The sequence below is a fragment of the Oxyura jamaicensis genome, chromosome 8, assembly GCF_011077185.1.
Source record: "Oxyura jamaicensis isolate SHBP4307 breed ruddy duck chromosome 8, BPBGC_Ojam_1.0, whole genome shotgun sequence".
In the NCBI taxonomy this organism is placed as follows: Eukaryota; Metazoa; Chordata; class Aves; order Anseriformes; family Anatidae; genus Oxyura; species Oxyura jamaicensis.
The window spans coordinates 31917203-31936903 of NC_048900.1; the positions used below are offsets into that span (position 1 = coordinate 31917203).

The window sequence follows — 19701 nt, forward strand, 5'->3', positions numbered from 1 at the left end:
GGGAGGGGGGGGGGGCATGGGACGGGACAATCTGCGGAGAATGTTTGTAAACGTGGAAAAAGCGTACAAGTAACACACAGACCCCCTCCGCTAAGAGAAATGCTCTAGTTTTCCGGAGAGATGTGAACAGCCGGCTCCTAGAAGCCTCTGTCCACAGCGTGAACAAAGACACGGATGTTAATTAGCAACATCCGTGATCTTTGTGGCTTAATTTCAGAACCGGATTAATGCGACAGCCTTTGGCCAGCTCAGATGTTCTCTCTTTAACTTAATGAGAAAGGTTTTGTAACGGGATCTTGGAAGCGCAGAGAAGTGTAGAAACAGCAAAACAGATTTAGGATTTGTGAGTCTCTCTAAGCTATAGGTATGCGATCGGGCTTTAGGTTTCAGCAGGATGGAAAAACCTTTCCCGTTCACACATAGCCTTTCTGTCGCGTTTTTCTTTGCTAATACGGAGAGAGATGTAACTGGAATCTTTGTTTAGACTGGAGGGGGACAGAAAAGCAGTAACAAACGATGAAGAGAAACGGGAGGGGTGGGGGTGTCTTTTTTTTTTTTTTTTTTTTCCCTGTCTGAACAAAACCTGGCGCGGGCTCGCTGGCGCAGATAACGATCTCGCTCTGTTCAGAAGGCGGGTTTTGCGCAGGAGGTGAGGCCAGCGAGCCCGCGGAAGGCAGGTCCCCGCGCGGCAGGGTCCACCCCCTTGAAAACAAAACTTTTTTTCCTGCAGGCGCTGAGAGCAGAGACCCGGAGCAGGGTCCCCGGAGCAGCCTCATCGCGCCCCCACCGCGGAGCTGGTATGCGGTAGGGTAGTGCCATGTATTGGAAGAGCGACCCGATGTTCGTGTGCAGGCTGGATGACAAGGATCTTCCTGCGCTCGGCGGCCCCTCGGAGAAGGTGAGCGGGGCGGCCGCGGAGAGGGAGCGGGCGGCGGTCTCTCGGCAGGGGCTGCAAGGAAGTGAGCGCGGCGCCGGTGCGGGGCGGGTCCCAGGCGAGAGCCCTGTGCCGGCTGGCGCGTTCCGCCTCTCCCCGCTGAAGTCTGGGGGCCCCGGGACCGCCGGCCGTGCCTGCTTGGCGGAGAAGCGCTGGCTCCCGCCGCGACCGTCAGCAGGGAGGCTCCTGTCGGGCCCTGCAGGTGCTCGCAGACGAGCGGGCCGGGACGGCCGGTGCTCCCCGCCTCTGCCGGGCGAGACTGGCTGCAGCCAGCGTTGACAGCGGTCTCCCGTACGCTCCCCCGCAGGCGAGCCCCGCGGCGGCCGACGAGGACTCCTGCTCTTCCTCCGCCGCGCTGTCGCCCTCCTCCTCGCCACGGTCCATGGCCTCGGGCTCCGGCTGCGCCCCTAGCAAGTGCGTGTGCAGCAGCTGCGGCCTGGAGATCGTGGACAAGTATCTGCTGAAGGTAAGAGCGCCCGCTGGCCCCTGCCCGTCGGGCAGGGGTCCCAGCCTGACCTGAGACTGCGGCGTCTATGCCGAGACCCGCGCCGCCCCTCCGACGCCGCGGCACACGGGCGTCGGCGCGGGGCTGTGGCCGCGGAGGCCGAGCCCGTGTGGGCCAGGCGAAGCCCCGTGTCCGGCCACCCTCGGCCGGGGTGAGCACGGCGTCCACCCCCGGGCGGTGCGGGGAGAAGCTCGGCCGGGCCGCGGCGGGCGGCTCTCGGGACGGCGGAACCTGGCGCGGCAGCGGCGTCCGGCGCCTCGAAGCCATGCTGGCTTCCTGGCGCACCTGAAGATAATTGGGAACCGAGCTCAACGAGAAAACACGACAGCGCTGCGAGTGGATAAACGAGCTCTAATGAAACTTGCCCCCCCTTCTCCCGCTGGTCTCTGAACCGCTTCCCGTCGCTGTTACTTGAGCAGTTAGCATCCGTAACGATTTTAGCACGTTATTTTCACTGCAGCCGAGACGGCACGTCCTTCGGCTTGCAGACATGAGTAGAACTATTGCAGAAACGGCACTTACAGACGTGTGCAACTAGCTTAATAGCTTTGAGGTCTGGGCCTTGCAGGAAAGCTGAAGTGGTATTTATGTTTTGATAAGTTTTCTGTTTTGGGGCTGCGTTTTCTCGCGTTCTCTGAGGAGCGTGAAAGAACACTGTTCAGTACATGGATAAGTTCCTGGTTGTGCTTTACGCTACTGATTAAGCAGTGTTAGCACGACCCATTTTTTATTAGCTATTTTATAATAATAATTATTATTATTATTTAGTGTGATGCAATGAATATAAAGGCAAAAAGTGCCCATTCAGAAACGTGGAAGCGAGTTACTCCTTTAAAAGGCTTTATACTAACGTCTGAAGCAAGATTATTTAAAATCGAAAACGTGGTCGTCTCTAAGTATAAAATTTAAGGCAGTTGGGAGATGGCTATTTTCCTCTAGGATTACAGCCATTAGTTTCCCTGGATCAGAGTCTTGCCTCTCCACTTTCAAAAGTGAGATTAGACTAAAATCCTTCTTTCAGTCACTTGATTGCAATAGGTGCAGCTTTAAATAAAGTCGTATATCCTGCAAAGAGAAAGTTGATAGCGCCACTGAAAACATCTAAATCTATTTAGATCATTTGCTTTAGATCTCAGTGGTGATGAGGAGGTCAAACGTTTATGTTGGGTTGGCATTCATTTAAAACAAGGTTGTTGTAGTTCAGGGAAGCTGTATATCCTTTGTGCCAGTAAACCCCAGCCACCACTGCAATAGGCTGGTTTTGCACACGAAATGTGCTGTGGAACTGGGAGCAGAGCCAACAGAATTTGGTTCTGGTTGCATTTATTCCAGTGATATTTTGGTAGGTCGTTTACATCACTGTCTTCTGTCTGAAAAGCTGGGATAGTGTGGCTTGGAGAGAAAGACTTCTAAATTATTATTTAGACTTCAAACATTATTCCTTTCTGTATAGGTGGTGAAAGAAATCTGTGGTGGGAGCCTGGTAATCTTGCTGATCAGCAGCAGTGTGTATTCTAATTTCAGCCCTGTAAATTAACAAATAAGAAGGTAGATGAATGACATCAACCTGGGCATGTAACAAAGCTACTGATTTCTTCTATAGAAGAGCATTAGCCTCTCGAGAGCAGTCAATGCAATGAACTTTGTGTTGTGGGATGTCAGCTCGTGCCTTGCACCACTGATGCTGCATGGAGCTGTGTGCCAAGCAGCCTGACTGTGTATGGGATCACCTTGCCTGCTCTGGGGTTCCTAGTATGTGCTGCGGTGGGCATCGCCTGGCAAGCCTTTTTGTGCAGAAGCACTGGGTGGGCTTGATCTGGTCCAAAAGCTGCTGTCCTGTGTCTGTCTGCAGTGCATCCATTTTAAAAAATAGTTTTGAGGCTCAATTTGGTGACAGCTGTTATCAACAGTTTCACATTATACGTGGTGTAAATTTGTCAGTCTATGAAAATATCGCTGCCAACAAGAATAAATCTTGAGGGAGCATTGGGTAGCTGCAAGAAGTAATATTAAAACCTGAAGAATGACTGAAATGGGCTTTTCTAGCCTGATCTCTAAGATTTGATACCTTACTTTCTCTGTGGCTTGTCTGGCAGTGTTTTTATGAAAAGAACATCCTGGATTATCCCAAATCTGCTGTTTTGCCATTCACAGTACATGGGCTGAAGATATTAGTGCTTGCTATAGAATGAGAAATGGACACAGGACACTTAAAAATCCATATATCTAAACTTGCTGGTTGTTTGCTTTATGTAATTTCTCCTATAAAATCTAAAATTATCTAAACAACTATTACTTAACTTTTGTGGTCAGTGGGACTCTTAGGTTTTCAAATCAAGTTATTTAGCTGGTGTTTAATTCACAATATATTCATGACAAAGAATTTTCTTTATAAGAATGAAGAAATTAAAATTCCACATAACTTATTTGCCCAAAACTTATATATGGCTTTTCAAATCTCCTGATTTGCTACTGCTTTCCATGACTATAACTAATTTCACTGTGGACATTACATCTGAAATGATTATTGAATTTGCTATAAAAAAGACTGCTGATGTGTTGAAGCTCTCAATCCATTCCCTAACTTTGCTTTATCAGAAATCTGGCAATTGATTATATGGTTTGTTTCATGGTGTGTTTCTAATTGACAGACCATGTTGTTTTGGTTTTGCTTCGGTACTTTCATTTTAAAATTTCAAATCACTTTGCAAAGTTTGTTCTTTGTTAAGCAGGAGTTTCTGCTGACTGGGAAATAGGAGCATGTACGTTAGCAGTAAGGTCATGTGAGGCCAAAACTTGCTCTGTTACTGTAATACTGTGAGAGCAGAACTGGTCACAAAATATCTGTGTAGAACTTGAATCTCTTGCTTCCTCTTCCTGTGCTTTTAATTACAAAGCCATGAAAGCATATTCTGAAGACCTTAATCAAATTCATTAACCCCTAATATGTATGCAGTTCTATAGGCAGTTTTGCCTTGAAGATAAATTTTCTGTGAATCACAATATGTGTTGTTTATGGTCTTTTCTGTTTGAAGAAAAAAAGGTCTTCTGCCACTAATACTAGTATTTTATATTTACAAACTGAAGGGTATCTTTTGGTGTTCTTGCAGGTAAACGACCTCTGCTGGCATGTGCGCTGTCTCTCATGCAGTGTTTGCAGAACATCTCTAGGAAGGCATACTAGCTGTTACATCAAAGATAAAGATATCTTCTGCAAACTTGATTATTTCAGGTATATCATGTAGCAATATAATTTTCTTAGATAAAATATCACACTTTCTTGTCAGGTTTTGCTTTGTCTGTAACTAAAATGTGTGTTTAGATTATCTGCTTTTTTGCCAGTTTTTTAAGTAATTGAACTGTTGAGGTTTTTTTGTAGAGGGATTTGGGAACCCCCCAGTCTGCCTAATGTACATACATACCAAGTCTTTTTTTCCCCTTTAAGTTATGCCTAGCTACTGCATTTATAGAATAATTTACCTCTCTACGCATGGAGGGTGGAAATGTTAGTCAAAGCCCCTATCAAAATAAAGTCGTAAATCTATCATGTGCAATGAATTGGCATTACCTAAGGGCGATTGGGAATACAAGGTAGAGTTGAGATGATTTTCTGTTTGGACTATCACTCTCACTGGTATGAGACATAGGATATCCCAAGGGAATACTACTAAAACAGCCCGAAATAAATCTCTTAATCTTTAAAAGAAGTTTGCAGCAGTTATACCTTTCTATGATCAATTTGATTTAAATGTGAAATGCTCTTCAAGATTAATATCTAACTATGTAAGGAAGAATATTATTAATTCTGGCTAGCATTAAAAGACTGGCTCCAGTACTTAAGATATCAAATATTCCGTTCAGTAAGCAGGAGAGAAAAAAAAAAAAAAAAAAAAAAACCAAACAAACAAAAAAAAAAAACTGCTGTTAATTTTGGTGTGACCACTAGTACTTCCCCAGACCAAAATATTTATGGAATTCTTATCTGCACAGTTAATGGATTATGGTCAGCTAGTCAGTTTTGACATGCAGGGAGGGAGCAGGCTGAATATTGCAGACATTTGGAAGAACAAAATTAATTTTATGGGACTGAAAAAAAAAAAAAAAACCTCAAGTCTGCAAAGATTTTTTAGAATGCTTATACATAATTCAACATATCCTGGTTGGTAGTTTCCTCTTGAAAGAGCAATATTGTAGAGTAGCGATGTAAATATTCGTCCATATTTGAATTTCTTTTAAATATGAAAAAGCATAAACATGATGGTAATTAAGGAAATTACTCTGGAGATATAGGTTTTCCCCCTTCTGCTAAAAGGGTCAAAAAGATTAGTGAAGGATTATGTAGCTAAATTATTTGGACTACCACTACAGTAATGTGAAATATATTTGAAAAACTGGGAGAATTTTTAACGTGAGGTCTACTGTTTTCATCTCCCACTGACAGCTTTTGAAAGGGATTGCTTTTGTAAAAGGAAAGATGAATTTTGAATTCATTTTATAGTTTAGACGTTTTGATTTTTGCTCTTTGCCTTAAGGAGATCATTAACTTCTGTAGTTCAGTAGTAGTCTTGCCTTAAGTTAGCACATACAGCCTTGCTGATTTTGTTGCAGTTAAAATGCAATTATGTAGTCCTTTAGTTCTGTGTGGTCAACCTACTTGGTGTGGATCTCAGCTGAGCTTCCACATCACATAGACACTAATACTCCTGGAGTGACTGTTTTGCTTAAGATAGTTAGTGTCTGAGATTTTAGCCTTTTGTTGGCCTTTGTTATTTGCAGGCGGTATGGCACCCGCTGTTCCCGCTGTGGGAGGCACATTCATTCTACTGACTGGGTCCGGAGGGCTAAAGGAAATGTATATCACTTGGCTTGTTTTGCCTGCTTCTCCTGCAAAAGACAACTTTCTACTGGAGAGGAATTTGCTTTGGTTGAAGAGAAAGTCCTCTGTAGAGTACATTATGACTGCATGTTGGACAATCTGAAAAGAGAAGTTGAAAATGGTAACATCCAGCTTTTAAGAAATATTTGTGGTTTATTTTTCATTAAATTGTTGGGTTTTGCTTCATCTTCCTTATTAAAAAAAGGTAATTATCTAGCTTTGCAAAGGCTGGAAGCACAGGTTCTGGAATTTAAATAATGTGCAAATTATTTGATGTATAAAGTTTTTTATATATCTTGAGTTTGTGTAACTTGTTTCCTATCCTAAGGAAGAGTAAGTAAAGCATATCTCATTGATAAAATGTCATGTGGGTTCTACCCCTTCCATTTTTTGCAAGGGAGTCAATTGGGTTGTTATGGGTCATGGTGCCAGATCAATTTAACTTTGAGCAAAACATAATTTTTTTCAAGGTGAAATTCAGCTGGTGAGCTAGTGTTAGTTGCTGTTGTAGGACAGTCTCATTTATGAATAACAATTTTGAATGCTTAGGATACAGTATTGTTTGCTTTTTAATGCTTCAGGTAATGGGATTAACGTGGAAGGAGCATTGCTAACAGAACAAGATGTTAATCATCCAAAGCCAGCAAAAAGAGCTCGGACCAGCTTCACAGCAGATCAACTCCAGGTAAATGCAGTGCTAAAAACTTGAGTATTTCAAATTTATGCAGGACATAACAGATAGGAAGACAGATGGGGGGGGGGGGGAAGGTTTGAATGTTTCTGGAATACTTTGTCAGTTTCAATGGTTTCATATGAAATAGTTACCCTTTAAGTTTTTGTTTGTTTGTTTGTTTTCCCTGAGGGCAGCAGGTAATCGTGCAGAGTGGAAACAAAAAGGTTGATCTATTTGATTGTTTGATGACATCTATTTGATCAGACATTTACATCACTACACATAATAGAGAATATTTTTAGAATTGCATAGTATGAAGAGTTGTGCTAGAGATGGGTACTGTATATGACTTAAAGACATTAAGAGGCAGGAAGCTCGGATTTTGTAAAAGTTTGTGTTCTCAAAATGGGTAAGTATTGTGGGTTCCTGTTTATATTCATGTGAACACAGCTCATCTCTTGTCAACTAAATTCTCTTGTTTCTCTTTGGTTTATAAAGAAGATGAGCAGTAGTTGTCATTTCTTATCACCGTTGTTTCATCTAAGGCAAGTCAATTCAGCATCTAATTCACATCAATACTTGCTTTTTAGATCATGTTACAGTCTTGGCCATATTTATGTGTACTAGGAAGATAGACTATCAATAGAGACTCATCATTGCTCTCCTTCCTTTTCTTCCCCTTCTCTCAGCCTTTACTAAATGCTTCACAGGCATACTAATTCTCAAAGTATCTTTGAGCTTCGCTGCTGCCTGTTAAAACATACTAAGCTCTGTAGTCTTGGTGTCATGTTTCAAGAGCCTAGCTTTGGTATTTAATGCTGCATGTTTTTTTGGGGGGGAAGGAGTGGGGAGAACAGGGGACTTTTTCACAGAGCTGGGTGGAGTAAAATACAGGAAAAGTGCATTTGAAGTTCTTGGCAGCAGTTCTCTTACTGCCTAATTTGTTCTTGATCATGCATTATTGAAACACGTTTTTTCAATATCCCATTATACTAGCTTAACCACTAGTTATACTCCTTTCCATTGTCAGGATGAAAGGGAAGTGGGAGCCTAGGAAGTCTAAAAGTATCAAATAAAATTCCTTGTAGGGTGTAGGGTCAAGTCTGCCCTGAAGGGGGAGGGATGGGGACTGCCTGCATCTGCTCTGCTTTCAAGGCTTCTTTTATTGTTGTTATCTTGGCAAGAGTTAGCTCTGGACTGCCTCAAATATGAGTAATTTCCCCCTCTGGATCACCAGTTCACTAAATTAGAAAAACACCATGACCAGGGCCAACTCCCCATGAAAGGGGTAGTAGCGAGACCAGATTTAGAGGCTTCAACCTGTAGTGGAAAGGAAGTTACAGCATTCTCCCTAATCCTAGCTACACATTCCCACATTCAGTTTATAACATCTTCAGCAAGTTTCTGGATGCACACTGCCACTACACCATTGTTTTTTTGTTGTTGTTGTTTTTGTTTTTTTGTTTGGTGTCTCAGTCTAAGTTCTGTCTTGTCAGCTTGTCCATGGTAAAAGCAGTTGAAGGAAACTAAGCAGAGATATAATAACATGTGCATCATTTAAGCAGCACTGTATAACATGTCATGTGGTTGTTCAAAGCTTGGTTTGCTATTTCATCCGTGACTGGAGACAAGGTGTTATTAATCCAGAGCAAGGATTACCAGCAATAAACTGAAAAGGGGATAAGGCAAGGATGTTAAGCTTGAACTTCTGCAGTAGGGATTCTTTCTTTTCCAACACCAACCGAATGGGAGATAGGCCCAACTATCAGAGCTGGAACTGTATTCAGGGCTCCTTCTGATTTGACATCAATGAAACTTTCAGATTCTCTCTTCCTGTTTTAAATAGATTGTAACCTACTTCATCGGATACATGATCTCTTAAAGCTTGTTGTTTTAAGACACTTGCTGTCTGTTCAGTGCCTCAGTCTCTGTACCAGTCCTTGATATAAGACTTGATTTCCAGTAAGAGAAGTATCAGAGGAAAGAGCTACTCTCAGAGTGGCGGTGTATAAAGGTATGCTTCATGAAGTACTTCTTGTTCAAAAGGATATCTGTGCTCTTTGTCTTTTTATGGAATTCAGTTGGAAAGTAAATAGTTCCAACACTCCTGAATGTGAAGAGTAGTAGTCTGAATCCTTCAAACAGGCAAAATGCACAGACCATGAAGGGACAAAATCCAGAAATGAGAAACTAGTTTACTAAGTTGCTGAAGAAATCCCACAGAAGTCCAAGTCTTACTTCCTTAAATAAGGTAAACTCTTACAGGCTTCAGAGTTGTTCAGGATGCAGGCCAGGTTGGCAACTCTGCTTCCTCAAAAATTGTAGCTGATATCTTAATGACAAGTGTTCACTTCAGTCTTCATTAAAAAGAAAAATCCAACCAAACAGTTGCATAGTGCAGATCCGTCAGGGTGGAGCCTGTGTGTCTCTCATCAGTGAAAAGTAAATAAGGTACAAAGAGCTTCCAAGTTGCCTGCATCCTCCATGCAGCTGAAAAGAGGATTGAGTTGCTTCATATAATACAAGATGCCAATAGTGATTGACAAGTTCAGAAAGGCCTGTCAAAGCTCATTCCTTCCTTATGCTGTGCACTGTGGTCTGATGCTTAAGATGTTTTCCTTATCAAGCATGTTTGAATCGCTTTGCAGTGGATTTTCTCCTGCAATCCTTTTAGTGCAATCAGAACACTTTGTCTATGTTCGACTATTTCCAAGTAGAATTCATTTCTTTAATTTCTCAAAAATGTCTTGATTCAGATAAACAGAAAAAAAGGGGCTTGTATTTTGGATTTGTTTTTTGCAGATTTATTTGCTTGTTTCCCTAATGTACTGGGGGCTGTGGAGACTAGTGGTTACAGCAGTTTCCTGAAAGCATTGAAGGAGAAGGGTAATAGTCTGAGAAGAATCTATAATGCCACTCTTGAGACTGCACAAACATAAAGACTTGCAATTCCTTATCTTTCCTTTTCAGGTTATGCAAGCACAGTTTGCTCAGGACAACAATCCAGATGCACAAACACTTCAGAAACTGGCAGAAAGAACAGGCCTGAGCAGGCGTGTTATACAGGTGACTGTGCTAAGTTACTTGCCTAGCAATCTGGTACTCATTCACTGGAAATGCTTGATAACAAATCAACAATAGCAATGTAGTTATTGTGAGATTAAAAAAAAAAAAATCTAATCTGTTTTATCATAATTTTGTACAACATCCTTAGTCAGGAGTAGGTCTAGAACCAAAGTGCTGATCTGGATGATTTGCTGTAGTCCTCTTGTGCTTTGTGTGGAGGATTAATAATCTTCCAGGAAGAAACTTCTTAGCCTAAGTAATATATAAATTGGCGCTAAGCTTTTCCTAAATATAAATTTGTGATTTCAGTAGCCTGTTCTTAAGAGCTGCACTTATTGAAAATGGCTTGTGATATGTAACACAGACATGAGGATTGAGTATCTAGTGGTTTAGAGAGCAGAGTTGAAATATATGCCTAACCTGTTCAAAACTGAGAAACACAAAATTAAATTCTTAGTTTGCTTGAAGATGCCTCTCAGCAATCATTATATTCATGCTCTTTTTACATATAAATATTTTTACGTATGATATAATTTATAAATTTTGTTGTAAATAAAAATAAACTTGCAGTTCCCTTGTCTCATCCTAGCTCAGAAGACTGACAGCATTTCTGTAGAAGCAAGGTATCTGGTAACTGTGATTAAGCTTTTAAAAAAGTTGAATCTTGCTTGCTTCTCAGCATGAAAAAGGAAAATTGGGATCCTGTAAAAATCTGTTCTGCTGCCAGCAGTGTTCAGGCACAGATGGCTCTGTCCAGTTGTGTGTCTGGGGGCAGCAGTCTAAACTGTGCTGTTGAGCTGCTGTGGGTGCTGCTCCTCAGCCCAGTCAGGCACTTGCCTCAGGGACCATGCAGCCCCTCCCAGTGCCTGTCCTCTGCGGCCTACTTACTGGTTGCTACAGAAGCTTTCCTGTCTTTTCTGCATGTGCTTAAGGCACCGTGCAGTCTTAGAGTGGATATTTCTTCTTTTGGACCATCAGTGTTATGTTGAAGGCCAAATTAACTAACTGATCTGAGGATTTTTATCAAGTTCATGTCAAAGCAGAATGCAATCGATCAACATGATGTAAATTTTTCCCCCTTTTCAGGTGTGGTTTCAAAATTGTAGAGCACGCCATAAGAAACATGTTAGTCCTAATCATTCATCTACTGCTCCTGTCACAGCAGTTCAGCCCTCCAGGCTGTCTCCACCCATGTTAGAAGAAATGGCATACTCAGCATATGTACCCCAAGATGGGACTATGTTAACTGCTCTACATAGTTATATGGATGGTAGGTACAACAACTTTCCATAACCAAGTAAAATCATTATTGACTGTAGCAAGAACAGTTTACCAAGCATCAGTTAAAGAAGCTTACCGGATTTCTCATTTCCAGTATTCTTTATAGAATATCTTAATACTGTATTTGCTGTCTGTGCCTCATTAAGAAGTGTGCCACTTCTAGCAATAGCCCTTCACTGTAATAGTGTAGCTGAAGATCTGGGTGTGAAGACCATGTCTGTACTTCCTCCAAACTGTGAATATTAGTAATAAGAATTCAAACACTTTAAAGTATTTGTGGTGTATTTTCCCCTATATCTAATTGAAGAGAAAACTGTTCACTATCCAGCCCCCAACTCTTACCCCATGAATTTTATGTGTACTAAATCCAGCAACTGCACTGAAAAACTTCATCTTCCTTCACAGTAATGCACGGGGGGGGGGGGGGGGGAACCTGGTTTTCAAAAATTTTTGTCATTGTGTGTTATTTGACCTGGCAAGTCAACTTTGTCTCCTACTTATGATTAGGAGAGACTGAAGGATTTGGAAGCACTGGACTCTGAGCTGCATGTGTGGCCTGAGTTCATTCTTCTCAAAAACAGTGGTGTAAGGTGGGCTGTAGATGAAGGCGTGTGAACACTTGGCCCAAAGTGTGGGATTGGTGGAAGTGTCTGTGATGCCAGCTGGTACCTCCTGGTGTCAGACTTGGCTAGAAAAACAACGCTTGCTTAGGTGGTTGGGGACTAGTGAACCATTATTTATCCAGTGGGTTTTTACTAGCTAATTTACTAGCTAATAATCTTTTTCTACCTCCAATGAAGTTGACCAGTAAATCTTTCTGTCTTTGTAGCTCATTCACCTACAGCTCTTGGACTCCAGCCTTTGCTACCCCATTCAATGACACAACTGCCAATAAGTCATACCTAATTCCTTTCTGTCAGGGATATAAGCTATTAAGGATGTAATCTTAAGTCATTTATTGTGTATGAAAAATATCATTGGAAAGATATTAATGTTAACTTTTTATTTAACATCTAAAGCATTTTCAAGACCACTTTTGCTGCCCAGGTATGTAAGTATGTATTTAGCCTGCAAGACACTTTTATGGATTCTGCATAAATAAATATTACAGTGTTTACAAGCCTTATTAAACACCTTTTTGTATTGTCTGGAAGTAGTCCACTCTAGTTATGTATTTGTTAATTTATTTGTCATCAAAAGAGCACTTTGCCTAAAAGAAAGGACTGACAATTGTGCAAAATGTTTACAATTCTTTGTGAAATCATAGTTTATCATTAGTTTGTATCTGTAAGTTATTGCCAAAAGTATTACCTGTATTTGAGTTATATACAGCCTATATGTTAAAGCTTATTTCTGTGAGTTTACAAAAATTTTGGTTGCAAATATTTTCAACATGAACTAAATAAAGTTTGTGCTGTAGCATGCTAAGCAAAAATGTTGCTGTGTTTATGGTTGCACTGTGATCATTTGTGAAGTGTTTAACTTAAATCTTCATATTTTAAGAAAAGGATGCTGGTATACTTAGGCTGCACCAGACTCTTTCAGGTGTGTTCATCTGTCTTAACTGATTTTAAAAATCCTTCTAATAAGTTTAGATTTGTCTTGAAACACCTCAAATAGGTACTCCTTTAATGTCAATATACACAGCAGTGCTTCTCCTGAGGGTGAGGATGCACACCTGCAGCGTGAGGGAAATTGCGGATATACAGGGCAGCTTTTAACTGTGTCTGAAGTTAGTGAGTGGAGGACCTAAATTTGAATCCAGTTTAGTATTTTGCATTTGTACTAGTTCAGCTTCTGTTTTTTTCAGGGTTTTTGCCTCCTGATTTTGTTAAGCAGGAGGATGACTAATATGTAATACTTAAATAGTCTGCATTTTTAAAGTAATATCTAGTTCTGTATTTTGACTGACCTGTATCAAACTGCACCTTAATAGAAATAGGAATTCAGTCAAATGCTGAAAAGTATGTTGTATTTGACAGTTGCTGTGCTAAGCCTTAATTGAAAAGTATGTTTTGACACACTGATTTGATGGATAAAGGCTAGCGTATACCATGAACTGAACTGATTTTTGTCTTCACATACTAGTTTCCTTCAAGGATTTAAGATGGGTAGATCCCATCTGTACACTTAAACTTTACTTGCATCAGAAGGAAATTGTACTTCTGAAGGTGTGTGTGTGTGTCTTTTTTTCCTCTCCAACTGAGTTAATGTCTCTAATGTGTCAAATTTCATGACTGTTCTGGTCAAACCATTTCAATTTATTAATAAAGGTAGCATTCCCCCACCACAGAAAGATAATGGCTTTTAAGAGAATAATTTCAATGCCAAGCTTTGAATTATCCATGTTCCATAAATTAAATGTCAGTACTATTTGCAGTGCTACTCAAGCTAATCTGAGTAGCAAAAGTAATCTCTTTGCACTGGCACAGTGCTTTGTCTAGGCTAGTATACCCTGCCACAACATCTCACAAATGCTTAAGATAGGGTGTTGTAGAACTTGACTAACATTTTCTGTCAACATGTATCATTGAAATTCTCTGGGTGGAACATTGAACTGAATGCATCACTTTCAGTACCTAAGATATCCCCATATATCTGCATGATACAAAATTATATGCATAGCAGTAGACGGATGGGTTTTTGTTTTGTTGTCTGATATGTGAGCAGGACAACCTTACTGCTGAAGTTTTCAGTTAAATGTTAACTGATGCTAATTTAATTCTTAACATAAATTGGTAATGTAAAATACTACTCAGTAGTCGTGTTTTTAAAATGCAGCTTGACTTGTACATAATCTTTTTAAAGAAAAGTAATTATTCAGTCTAATTTGAAGGACTTAAGCGGCTTCAGGTTCCTTAAGACAAAGTAAGGCCAGACCTACTTATGAAACATCTCATTCTGTCCCATTCCACAGTTGGAGTAGGATTAAAGTAAACAGTGAGCAATTTTCCCACTTCCCAGTGAAAATAGGAAGCAGGAGATATCATCCTTGGCTACTGTGAATGGATGAGCAGCTACTTATAAAGTGAGGCTGTGGAAATGTGGAGTTGAAAATAGGAAGTTCCAGGAGAGGATCTGGACTTTCAGCATTGCCTTTGAGAACATAAGACTAGGCTACTAGCCTGCCTTGAATTGTCTGCAGTTGGCAGGCTGCACGGAGTAGACAAGGTGTATGGAAAATCCGGAGTTTTAGTCTGGTGCTCTCAGCTGAAGCTGTTGCTGTGCCATGACTTGCAAGTTTGAATGCTTTTTCTTTTTTCTGCTGGTTGTGTGCTCACTTGCATTTTTGGCAGTATGTGCTGCTGAACTCCTCTGACACTGGAGCTGTTCTTACTGCTGTTTTAAAAGAGTAACACACTGCTGTGCTGAGAAAATCTGTGGAATGCATTTACAGGAAGAGAATGTGGCTATTGCTACAGTGGGAGCATAAAGTAGTGTGTTTAGTGCCTTTTAGGCTCAATATATTTGATTTAAAATTGAAAAGCAATGTTGTATGAAATAAACTAATTCACAAAATAAATTGGTTTTAACATGTGACTTAGAAGTGATGTATCTTCTACAGAAAACAAGCTAGAGCTGTGCTTAGTGCTCTACTTTTTGGGTTATTTTGTAGAAAAACTCATTCATCCCTCTAATACTAGACTGTTTACCTATAAGGTAGGATGGCACTTCATACAAACTACACTGAAACTTAGCAAAGAAATCCGAAATGGAACTAATGATGTAAAATGTCTTTTGCACCCAGAGGTTCTCAAAGGAAAAAATATCACTAACAAAATTAAAGCTCTGTCTCGAAAGTACGAAGAAGACTGGCTATCACCTTCCAGTCCTCTTTCCCTTCCTTCCCTGACCTGTATAGCCAATACGTTGTTGGAGATGGCTTTTGTATTACTGTGTGTCAGGACTGTAACTACACTGCAAAATACAACTTAGAATTCATTTTATATATATATATGTATATTATTTATTATATTATTTATATTATATTTATTTATTATATGTATATTATTTATATAATATAAATTCATTATATTCAACCTGTTGTAGGAAGAGGGGAAAATATAGATGAAGAAATCTTTGCAGTACAAGTTTCATAAGATCTGTAAAGGATGTCTGCTATTAGAACCTAGTAGTAGTTCAGTTTGCAGGGTACTGAAATATCTATTGCTCTAGAATCTTCAAGATCCTTCAGATATTTCAAACTTAGTATTTAAATTAAATACTGGGATATAAATTATTTGAAACTCCATCTACTCAGTGGAAGTATGGGTTTGTGTTTATAATGCAGACAAATCTGAGAAGTTCCTGGGTATTTTGTAATCTACTTTTCACTCCAATTAATAAATTCCTCCTAGATACTGCTAATAGAGATGTTTGTCTAAACTGTTCTTAAATGTCTCCAATGTTAGAATTTTTTACAGAACCCTCAGGAAATCTGGCACTTATATATTTAATTTGTATTTATTTTTTTCTCTACCAAACAAATCTGATTCATTTAGTTTTTCACACTAAGTTGTGTTTGTGAATGGTCTAATTGTTTCTGTGCTGTTGTCCATCTTCTTGAAGCACAACTCAGTTTTAGCAAAGCCCTTAATGATGCTCAGCAGGAAGATTAGGGCATGTAGGTTGTTCATTGCTATGTGTTCTAGGATGATGACTGCTTTTCTTCTAATAGCACTACACTCCACATTCTATTTGTGACCAGCTGTTATTTTGTCTCCTGTTTACAATTCTCCATAAATTATTGCAGCCTAGGTAAGCAGCTTATATTTTGCTGTACTGAATTTCACCCCACTTCTTACTATTTCTCCAAATTGTAAATAATACTGAATCACAGTTCTGCATTCCCCAGTATTGCTTGTTTTGTGTTGTCAGAAAATTCACTAAGAATCTCTTTATACTGTCATCCAAGATCCAAGTAATTAACTAAAATACTGACTAGAGCCTGATTCTTCTGTAATTCCATTTTTTAAATAGGAGAAGGTATCACCTGAGTTCCTTGCAGCTACTTACTTTCAAACTTTTCTATCCTAGGTTATTTCTGTATCTTGCTTATGTCAGAATGTAACATGTACAGCATCTTGTCCACCCACACAGCTATTACCCTTGCCAAAAGGACTCTGGGCTGACTTGATAGTCTTGCTGTTTGTATTCTTGTTTCTGTCAGTCTGGTTAAGATTTTAAAATTCTCAAATGAAATAATTAGACTGAAATTAAACTGTTATTGAATTCCCTGGCTTTCTTCTGCCTATTCCCTAAGATCTAAGAACTGTGTCTCTTAAAAATGAGCTAGCAATTTGTAAAGATTTCTGTGTAGCTCTACAGTCCCAGGACAAAGTGCAGCAGGTCCAGTCTACCCAAAAACCATTTAGAGTGAAATTTCAAGAGAGCTTGTTTTTGTTGGCATTGGCCCTAACTTGTTCATGGACTATTTTTTTGGTCAAAGCTGATGCAGCAGAAGGTCTAGCATGGCCTTCCAGTATTCATTGACAAGAGTTTTAACTCAGAGCAACCAGTCACTACCAGCTTTACTCTGTTTTCTTTACCCTTGATGACATTTGCTAGTGCTGTCTTTTTTTTTTTTTTTTTTTTTTTTTGTCTCATTGTCCAGAAGTTCATGCTGTTTTATATATTTGCCTTATGGTAACCATCACCTATTTTTCTGTATTCTTTCTGTGTTGAAGAATTGCTTAAAGTCTACGCAAATTGATCTTCTTACACTTCTACCTTTATTTATTATCTTCTTACACTTCTACCTTTATTTATTATCTTCTTACACTTCTACCTTTATTATTTTTCTGAAGGTTTGGGTAACTTATGAATAGTTGTCACTTATCAATAACTGTCTTTTCTGAAGTTACTGATGATTCTTGTATGTTCTCCACTGTCTATGACATTTTACAGCTCAATTCAGGATTTGTGGTACACCTTTTTGACCCCTTGTGTTTATCTTCAATTCATTGCTCCTTAGGACAGACACAGTAATTTTATAACTGTGGATAGTCAAATGGATGTTTGAGGGATAACATTGTTGTGGTTTCCAAAAATACTTTGTAGGCATCTGTACTCTTTTGTTTCCTTCTTCCTCGACTTTTTTTTTTAACTTGCATCACATTTAGTCGTATTACTGACTCAAAAGTTAGAAGTCTGATAGATAAACTTGATTCTATTCTTAATTCAAATGACAGCTGTTCATTCTGTCTTTTGTATAAGTGCATATGTAACCTGCTGTAACAGTTGAGGTGATCTTTTCCATTCTTTGCTACAGCAGTGGCGCTGAGTAACAACCTAGAAATGCTTGTAGTTGCACTGTAGGCTGGTGCAGAGCAAGCATGTGGCCTGTTGCCTGCTGCCTTAGCACTGACAGCCTCTGCTAAGGGTTTGTGTCATTCCACACTGCTGATTTTCAACCACAGCTCTTATTACGGTAGTGTACACTTAAACTCTAAATATCCAGCTGCTTCATGTGAACTTCCTGGACAACTACTTGGGAATAATCTGTGCACCGGCATCAGAAATATCTTACAAGTTCAAAAATTTAACATGAGAATTTAATTCTGTGCATTATTGTTGTTGCTAGTTACCTTTTAACCCCAGTTCATTCTAGAATTTAAGAAAACAAAAAAGCAACTAGATTTGTCATACAAAGACTTGAGAACTAACGGCACCTTAATCTTTGCTTTTTAGGAAAATTAAAATAATATATCATTAATTTCAATGAAGGAGAAAAAAACACTGGTTTGGTTGGTTTCTAAAATCCGTAGCTGTTTGGATGATTCTCCAGATAGTACAACATTAGAACCAGAAACACTTAACTGCTTTCAATTTCTTGATATACACTGAAATATATGCTTATACATTTTTAAACTCCATTTCCTTTTAAAAAAATCAGTGGATAGTTACTCAAAACATAATGATCAGTTTTTTAACTGTCTTTCACATGTTCTCAAGTTGAACATCAAAGAGCAAGGTAGTGTTTTGGGTATGCATTGCAATAGTGTGCTTTTAACTGGCTTCAGTACATGGTAATGGAATGCAATTCTAACATCAGTTTTAAAGCGTGACCTTCACAGAATCAGAATCACGGAACAGCTGAGGCTGGAGGCACCTCTGGGTCCATCTGTTTCAACCTCCTTGTTTAAGCAAAGATCCTCAGCAACTTGCCCGTACCTCTTCCAGATAGCTTTTGAATATTTCCAAGGAGCCAAGGAGGAAACTCTGGGGAACCCAGAATTGGACACAGCACTCCACGTATGGCTTCAGCAATGCCAAGAAGAGTGGCAGGATCACCTCTCTTGAACCACTGGCAATACTTTGTCTCATGCAATCAAGAACACTGTTAGCCTTCTTAACAGTAAGGGCATGCTATTGGCTCATGTTCAGCTTGGTGTCCACCAGGCCTCCCAGGTTAATTTCTGCCAAACTGCTTTCCAGCTGGGTGCTACCAGCATGTCCTGGTGCTGGGGTTGTTCCTCCACAGGTGCAGAACTTTTCACTTCTTGTAGAAATTCATGAGATTCTTGCCAGCCCACCTCTCCAGCATGTCAAGGTATCTATGGATGGCAGCCCAACCCTCTGGTGAGTCAGCCATTTCCCCTAGTTTTGTGTTTTCTGCAAACTTACTGATGGTGCACTCTACCCCATCATCCAAATCAGTAAAATGTTAAACAGGACTGACCTAGTATTGACACCAGGGGTACTTGACTTGTTACTGGCCTCCAACTAGATTTTGCACCACTGACCACTACCTTCAGGGTTTAGTCATTCAGCCAGCTTTTGAGTTTTTGATCCACCTCATTGTCAGCTCATCCAGGCCATACTTCAACAGCTTCTCTAGGGGGATCAAAAGCCTTACCAAAGTCTGTGAAGACAATATTCACTGCTCCCCCCCCAAATCCATAAAGCTGGTTACAACCTTCTGTTGCCTTGTGTAGCTATCCTTGCTTCAAGCAGAATAGTTTTTCTTTTAAGTTATAAGAGAACACTTTCTCAGTTACAACTTAGGTTGTAACTAATGCTCTCCCGATTGGGAAATACTGAGCCCAGAACATGCTCTCCATTTCTGGAGGCTAAAAGAAACAAGAATACTGTAGGTACTTAGATTGTGCTTTCTTCAGCCCTTTACATTTGAAAAAGCAGGTACTTTTAGGATTGTCACTTAGAACAGTATAACCTCAAAGTCTGGAGGTGTACGTAAGACCACCTGTTACTTTAAAATTGTTTACAGATTTTTTTCAACAAGTCTGGTAGTAATAACTGCAATAGAAAAGTATGATAACTGCTTTTACTCTCTTGTGGGGAAAAGTATTATAGGCTGATATGCTGTATAAACCCCTATAAAATGTTTCCTTCCCTCTATTTTA

The 19701-nt window shown here is 39.9% G+C and overlaps 1 protein-coding gene across 1 annotated transcript; it reads left to right on the plus strand.

Moving 5' to 3' along the window:
• The first annotated feature begins 318 nt into the window (after nucleotides 1–318).
• LHX8 (LIM homeobox 8) lies at nucleotides 319–12770 on the plus strand. The gene is made up of 9 exons (XM_035333700.1): nucleotides 319–649; nucleotides 731–898; nucleotides 1242–1400; nucleotides 4550–4671; nucleotides 6216–6436; nucleotides 6897–7000; nucleotides 9959–10054; nucleotides 11141–11324; nucleotides 12165–12770. Exons 2-9 carry the CDS (start codon nucleotides 818–820, stop codon nucleotides 12239–12241), a joined length of 1044 nt encoding a protein of 347 aa, XP_035189591.1. The 5' UTR covers nucleotides 319–649; nucleotides 731–817; the 3' UTR covers nucleotides 12242–12770.
• The last annotated feature ends 6931 nt before the right edge of the window (nucleotides 12771–19701 follow it).